General features: G+C 40.9%; 1 protein-coding gene across 3 annotated transcripts; it reads left to right on the forward strand.

The window, feature by feature from the left end:
• The first annotated feature begins 2 nt into the window (after positions 1–2).
• Positions 3–7792, forward strand: LOC130917316 (uncharacterized). 3 transcript variants are annotated; one of them, XM_057838585.1, is made up of 3 exons: positions 3–387; positions 467–1769; positions 1881–7792. In XM_057838585.1, the coding sequence occupies exons 2-3, from the start codon at positions 884–886 to the stop codon at positions 6977–6979; spliced, it is 5985 nt and encodes a 1994-aa protein (XP_057694568.1). In that variant the 5' UTR covers positions 3–387; positions 467–883; the 3' UTR covers positions 6980–7792. The 3 variants fall into 3 exon arrangements, with proteins under 3 accessions (XP_057694568.1, XP_057694570.1, XP_057694567.1); XM_057838587.1 differs by having other exon boundaries at positions 467–683; XM_057838584.1 differs by having other exon boundaries at positions 467–7792.
• The last annotated feature ends 227 nt before the right edge of the window (positions 7793–8019 follow it).

Genomic DNA, 8019 nt, shown 5'->3' on the forward strand with positions numbered 1-8019 from the left:
TGTCAAGTTGTCCCGCAACTTTTTTGTTTCGCCAGCAAGCGGAGCTGTTGAATCGCTAAAGTTAATTTAACTTTTACAAGACGTGCAACTTAATTATTTTTGTGTGCATTATTTTTATTTCCTGTTGTAATTTTACAATTCATGGAAGTACATTGTTAATAATAATTCGTTGAAAGGTTAAACTAAAATTGTTAAATTTCCAAGTTTAATTGCAGTGAACGCACAACCAATCAGGTCGCGTCCTGTTCTCCAATAAGGAAGTGAAAGTCCGATGCAGCAAGCTGTAGCATAAGCAGCACTAGCTCGTTCGAGTTGCTGAAAGTAAGCCGTATAAAGGCTAAATAAGTCAAGTAAAGTTCCCTGTTTGTTCATGAGCAGGCCAAAGTGGTATGTATATTTTCATTTGTGTTTTATATTTTGTATATTTTCATTTATTCAATTGTACACCACTTCATTGTATCACCAGTTCTACGGTGGATCTGTAGTAAAGGCAAGACTACAGTAAACATCAGTAAAACAAGAACTCTCGAGTCTCCATTCGTGAACAAGCCGGTATAGTAGAACACTTCTGCTTCGGAGAGAGAAAGTACAACACCTCTGGTTCGGAGAAGTGAAAGTAGAACATTTCTGCTCTGGAGAAAGAATTCCAGAGAAGGCAACATGGCGGTCGGAAGAAGCTGCAAGTAAGACATGCTACACACGCTTGGAAATGCATTGAAGAAGTCAATAAGCAAGCTAATAAGTTAAAGCTAATCAAGAAAGCACTAAGACTTGTGTATCGCAAGTATTACAAGTACTTCCAAGGTGACATTTACGCAAAAGGTTGCACATTTGCCAGCAAGATAAAAGTCACTGTATGCGTATAAAGTGAAAACAAGGCAAAATGGCAGAAGACAAGAAAGATATTATCCAGCCCGCTGAACAAAGCAGTGCAGGATTGTTTGTGCAGGATGAAAATAAAGAACAGCATTCAGAAGCTCAAGCAGTTGGAGAAGAAACACTTCTGTCATCAATGTTCACTGATAGCACACATCCAGAAGTTCCACGTAGAAGTCAGCGTGCACGCACTCTCACTGAAAAAGGAAAATCCTTACAAGAAGCCAAGTTCATTGATTTGGTAAAGGACTTTGAGCGAATTTATAAGAAGTGGAAATACCAAATTAACAGTTTTAAAAGAATGCTGAAATACAAGGACACTGATTTGCTACCTGAAGCTGTGAGTGCTATAAGCGCTATCAGGACTGAGATATGTGAAATCTATGACAAATTCAGAAGTAGGGATGAAATTCCTGATTTTGAAATAAGAAGAAAATGTGATATGTGCTGGTCTATCACTGAAGCAGCCAGAGCAAAAGCTCAGTGTCTTCTGGAAGAAAAAGGTGATCCAGATAGCATCGCCTGGCCTGACTCAGAGTCAGTTTTTGAAGGTAGTTCTTCTAGCGTTTCTTCTATACTGACACATAAATCAAAGTCCATGTCAGGAATGTCCCAACAGTCGTCTGTAGTTTCACTACAACAAAGACAAGCTGCAGCTGAAGTAGCAGCTTCTGAAGAAGTCATTAAAATAATGAAAACACAGCATCAATGTGAAGAAGAAATAAGAGAACTTGAAGTTGAGGATGCAAAGAGAAGAGCTCAATTTCTGACAGAAAGCACAACAATAAAGACTAAGTTAGAGGAAAAGAAAAAAGAAGTGGAACTATTAAAAGAAATTCAAAAGCACAATGCAGCTCAAGCCAGATTAAGGGTGTATGCTGAAAGTCTAAACAGTGAGTTTGAAGAAAAACCTCCTGTTTCCAATTCTGAAGTTAAACACGATAATTCTCTTCCACAACCGTGCGTTCTCAATGTCCATTCTAAACCATTTGTTCCATCTCAAGTTGCTGCTCTCACAAGTCAGCAGTTTGCACCTCAACAAGCAGCTGTGCATCAACCAGCAATGACAACTGCAACATCCATTGATCTCGTACAGACATTGGCTGAAGCAATCACGGCAAACAGAATTCCAATCCCGGAGCCTGCTATCTTCACAGGTGACCCGCTGCAGTTTAATGATTGGAAACTGTCTTTTCAAACATTAGTTGATCGTAAAAATATCCCAACTCAAGAAAAACTTTTCTTCCTAAGAAAGTATGTTGGAGGTTCAGCTAAAATGGCCATCGAAGGACACTTTTTAGTTGGAACAGATGCAGCCTATTCTGCTGCCTGGGAAATTCTCAATGACAGGTTTGGAGATCCATTTGTGATTGGCAAGTCATATCGAGATAAGATTCAGTCGTGGCATAAAATCGGCACCAAAGACAGTAAAGATTTACGCCAGTTTGCAGATTTCCTAACAAGTGTTGAATCAGCCATGCTTTGCATTAAAAATCTACAAGTGTTGAATGACTGTGTAGAAAATCAGAGAATAGCAGCAAAGCTCCCTGATTGGCTAAGTGCACGCTGGAATAGAAAGGCGACTGAATTCCAAGATGAACACAAAATGTTCCCTGACTTCAGTTATTTTGTGAAATTTCTGAATAAAGAAGCAAGAATTGCATGCAATCCAATCACTTCGTTGCAGGCAATGAAGCCAAGTGAACCAGATAAGTACATGTTCAAAGAGAAGCCAAGAGGGAACAAAATGCTGAATGCTAAATCACTCAGCACAAGCTCCAATGAAAAACCAAATATCACATGTCTTTTTTGTAAGAAACCTGGTCACACAATTCATAAATGTCGAAAGATCCTCGAAAAGTCGGTGGAAGAAAGAGTTAAGTTTGTGCAGTCTGAAAAACTGTGTTTTGGCTGTCTCAAGTCCGGTCATAACTCCAAAAACTGTACGTCAAGAAGTGTTTGTGACAAGTGCCAAAAGCCTCATCCAACGTGTCTTCATCAAGACAGAGAGAAAAGAGACAAGGAACAAAGACCAAAGAACGATCAAGTAAGGTCAACATCAAATCAGGAAACAGTGTCAGAAGAACAAGAGTCCACACAAGTTACGTCTAACAGAGTAGTGCAACAAAGGTCACAAGGTTGTACTTCTTCAGTTATTCCAGTCTATGTCTCAACGGTGGATGAACCAAAAAACGAAAGACTTGTGTATGCTTTGCTTGACACTCAAAGCGACACCACATTCATTTTGAAGGACACAGCTGAGACCTTAAACACAAAGTCTGAGCCGGTCAAACTTAAGATCTCCACAATGACTTCTAAAACAAAGATCGTGTCAAGCCACAAGATGAAAGACCTACAAGTAAGGGGCATGAATTCCGAAACAAGAATCAAGTTGCCCACAACCTATACTCGAAACTACATTCCTGCCAACAGATCACATATTCCTACAAGTAAGACGGCAGAGAATTGGTCCCATCTGAAACATCTCGCAAGTGAGATGGCACCCAAGCTTGACTGCGATGTAGGGTTACTGATTGGGTATAATTGTCCTCAAGCTTTACTCCCACTAGAAGTCATTAGTGGTGAAAGAGACCAGCCATTCGCACTGAAATCCCTGCTTGGTTGGTGTATTATTGGCTACAGTGACACCGAGAGTGCATATGTAGATGAAATAGGAGTGAGCCATCGTGTTATTGTGAAACAAGTCATACCAGCTATTGAACCAAGCTGTAAACTCAAACCTGAAGTGCACTTTGTGAACAGAAACAAAGTCAAAGAAGTCACTCCTGCTCAAATAATTAAAGTGTTGGAAATGGACTTCGTTGAAAGAAGCATTGAAGAAGAGTCGATGTCACAAGAGGACATGTTATTTCTGACTAAAGTAAGAGAAGGCATCAAACAAAAGCAAGATGGTCACTTTGAAATGCCACTACCCTTTAAGAAAGAAAAACCTGAATTGCCAAATAACAAAATTTGTGCAGAACACAGGCTCAAGTGTCTTGAGCGGCGCCTCCGGAAAGATGAGCGCTACTACAAAGATTATGTGGCATTCATGCAAGACATCATACAGAAGGGTGATGCTGAAAAGGTGCCAGAAGCTGAGCTACACAACCAACCAGCATGGTACATACCTCATCATGGCATCTACCATCCACAGAAGCCACATAAGATACGTGTTGTCTTCGATGCCTCGGCAAAGTTTCAGAATACATCTCTGAATGAACATCTCCTGTCAGGGCCAGATCTCACAAACACCCTCGTTGGAGTTCTGTGTCGTTTCAGGAAAGGACAGGTGGCTATCATGTGCGACATAGAGCGCATGTTTCATCAATTTCATGTCGCCACACAAGACCAGGACTACCTTAGATTCCTATGGTGGGAGGACGGTAACATGGAAAAGCCACCAGCAGTTTTTCGCATGAGAGTCCACTTGTTTGGCGCAGCATCATCGCCTGGCTGCGCAAACTTTGGATTGAAACATTTAGCTGACCAAGGAAAAAGTAAGTTCAGTCAAGCCACTGTTAAGTTCATCCAACACAACTTCTACGTTGATGATGGTTTGCTAAGTGTAAATTTGGAAGAAGAAGCTCTGCAGATTGTAAGAGAAGCCAGAGAACTATGTGACACAGCAAAGCTGCACCTGCACAAGTTCATTAGCAACTGCGAAAAGGTGATTGCTATTATTCCAAAGGAAGAATGTGCAGAAGGAGCAACAGAACTGGATCTAGCACTGGGAGAGCCAAAGATGGAAAGAGCCTTAGGAGTTCACTGGTGTGTAACATCGGACATATTCTGCTTCAGAGTTGTCATGAAAAACAACCCCTTCACCAGAAGAGGAGTGCTCTCCACAGTGGCCTCAATATTCGACCCACTCGGATTTGTGGCCCCATTCATTCTCGTCGGCAAAAGAATCCTCCAAAGAATGTGTCAGGAAAAGCTGGATTGGGACGAGCCGCTTCCACAAGATCTCAAACCTGAATGGGAAGCCTGGCTTAGAGACCTCCAGAACCTGTCCACAATCAAGATATCACGTTGCTATGTTCCGTCAACATTCAACCAAGTCCAACAGTATGAGTTACACAGCTTTTCTGATGCCAGTGTATCCGGTTACGGCGTGTGCTCATATCTAAGAACAGTGACGAAGTCTGGAGAAGTTCACTGCACCCTTGTAATGGGGAAAGCAAGAGTCGCACCTACGAAAGTGACAACGATTCCAAGACTGGAGCTTTCAGCGGCTGTTGTAGCTACAAGAACAGCTAGCTTTCTGAAAAGAGAGTTAGAAATACCGGACATTCAAGAATACTACTGGACTGATTCTAAAGTCGTCCTTGGTTACATCAATAATGACGCAAGACGCTTTCATGTATTCGTTGCTAACAGAATACAACAAATCAGATCAAGCACAGAACCTAGTCAATGGCGATATGTCGCCTCTGAACTAAATCCTGCAGATCACGCATCGCGAGGAATCATGACCAGAGAATTAGTTGAGTCCAACTGGTTCACTGGCCCATGTTTCTTATGGCAAAAGGAACTGCCCAAAGATGATGTTAAACTGAAAGAGATTAACACTGAAGATCCAGAGCTAAAGGTCATGCATGTTTTCACAGTACAAGCAAAGGAGGAGAAATATGTCACTGAACGGCTGCAAAAGTTCTCAGATTGGACAAGAGCTGTGAAAGCAATTGCAAGATTAAGAAGATATGTTAAGTCTGCAAAGAATTCAAAAGTGATGTCAAATGAAAGTACTACATTGGAAGAAAGAAAAGAAGCTGAAGAGTTCATCATACGCACAATTCAAAAGGAGACATTCAGCAAAGAAATCCAATCACTCAAAGACAAAGAAGAACTCAAGTCATTTCAATCAAAGTTGTACCAGTTAAGTCCATTCCTTGACATGCATGATATCCTTAGAGTGGGAGGCAGACTGACGAAGGCATCGCTCCATCCCAACATCAAACATCCAGTTATCATGCCAAGAGATCATCACGTCTCACGTTTGCTCATCAAACATTGTCATGAGAAGATACACCACCAAGGTCGAGGAATGACAGTCAATGAAATTCGTGCTAATGGCATCTGGATAATTGGCTGCAGTACTGAAGTTTCATCGTTCATATACAAATGTGTCAAATGCCGAAGATACAGGAAATACAACCAAGAACAAAAGATGGGCGACCTGCCATCTGAAAGACTAGAAGCAACCCCTCCATTCGCATGCAGCGGTATGGATTGTTTTGGACCTTTCTGTGTTAAGGAAGGGAGAAAGGAAGTCAAGAGGTATGGACTTTTGTTTACATGTATGTGCTCGAGAGCTATTCATATCGAAGTTTTGGATGACCTCAGCACAGACTGTTTTCTCAATGCACTGCGTTGCTTCATAGCAATACGTGGCAATGTCAGTCAACTGCATTGCGATCAAGGCACTAATTTTATTGGTGCACGGAATGAGCTCCTAACACAAGCAACTCAAGAGAAGGTCAAAAGTCTCGGGATAAGTTTCGTCTTCAACCCACCTGCTTCAAGTCACATGGGAGGAGTCTGGGAAAGACAAATTCGGACAATAAGGAATGTTCTTAGAGCCATTCTCGACGAGTCAGCTTCAAGATTGGACACTTCATCATTGAGAACCTTCATGTATGAAACTATGGCAATAGTGAACAGTCGTCCACTAACTGTTGAGTGCCTTAATGATCCTGTAGGACCTGAGCCGCTCACACCGAATCATATTTTGACTATGAAATCAACAGTGATCACACCACCACCTGGAGAATTCGTCAAAGAAGACCTCTACCTGCAAAAAAGATGGAAAAGACTGCAGTATTTGGCGAATGTATTTTGGACCAGATGGCGAAAGGAATATCTGTTAAACCTGCAACAGAGACTTAAATGGAGTAAGAACAGAAGAAACATGAAGATCGACGACATCGTTCTTCTACAGGAAGACTGTGTTCCGAGGAACCAGTGGAAACTCGCCAAGGTTGTAGAAGTCACACCCGGAGCTGATGGCAGAGTCAGAAAGGTCAAGCTTCTGATTGGTGACTCTAAGACTGTTTTAGAAAGACCGATACACAAAACGGTACTTTTGCTAGAAGCTGGTTAAGGACTAATAGATGTTTGACTTTGTAAATAGTTCATCATTGCATATTGTTTACTTGAATGTTAAGGATCACACATACTGTAGTAATAGTGTGATGGTGGGAGTGTAACAGCTGTCAAGTTGTCCCGCAACTTTTTTGTTTCGCCAGCAAGCGGAGCTGTTGAATCGCTAAAGTTAATTTAACTTTTACAAGACGTGCAACTTAATTATTTTTGTGTGCATTATTTTTATTTCCTGTTGTAATTTTACAATTCATGGAAGTACATTGTTAATAATAATTCGTTGAAAGGTTAAACTAAAATTGTTAAATTTCCAAGTTTAATTGCAGTGAACGCACAACCAATCAGGTCGCGTCCTGTTCTCCAATAAGGAAGTGAAAGTCCGATGCAGCAAGCTGTAGCATAAGCAGCACTAGCTCGTTCGAGTTGCTGAAAGTAAGCCGTATAAAGGCTAAATAAGTCAAGTAAAGTTCCCTGTTTGTTCATGAGCAGGCCAAAGTGGTATGTATATTTTCATTTGTGTTTTATATTTTGTATATTTTCATTTATTCAATTGTACACCACTTCATTGTATCACCAGTTCTACGGTGGATCTGTAGTAAAGGCAAGACTACAGTAAACATCAGTAAAACAAGAACTCTCGAGTCTCCATTCGTGAACAAGCCGGTATACTGAGACTATCACAGAGCAGGTGCATTTATACGGAGACTTGATTACACACATTTGGATTCTATTTATCATCATCGGTCATTTAGGACAACATTGGATCATTCAGAGATCCTCACTGAACTTCTGGAGTGAGTTTGCTGCACTGAAAGTAAAGGGGCCAAATAATATTGCACGCCCCACTTTTCAGTTTTTTATTTGTTCAAAAAGTTTAAATTATCCAATAAATGTTGTTCCACTTCACAATTGTGTCCCACTTGTTGATTCTTGACAAAAAAAATTAAATTTCATATCTTTATGTTTGAAGCCTGAAATGTGGCGAAAGGTTGCAAGATTCAAGGGGGCCGAATACTTTTGCAAGGCACTGTATAATTGAAA

The sequence above is a fragment of the Corythoichthys intestinalis genome, chromosome 6, assembly GCF_030265065.1.
Source record: "Corythoichthys intestinalis isolate RoL2023-P3 chromosome 6, ASM3026506v1, whole genome shotgun sequence".
Lineage (NCBI taxonomy): Eukaryota > Metazoa > Chordata > Actinopteri > Syngnathiformes > Syngnathidae > Corythoichthys > Corythoichthys intestinalis.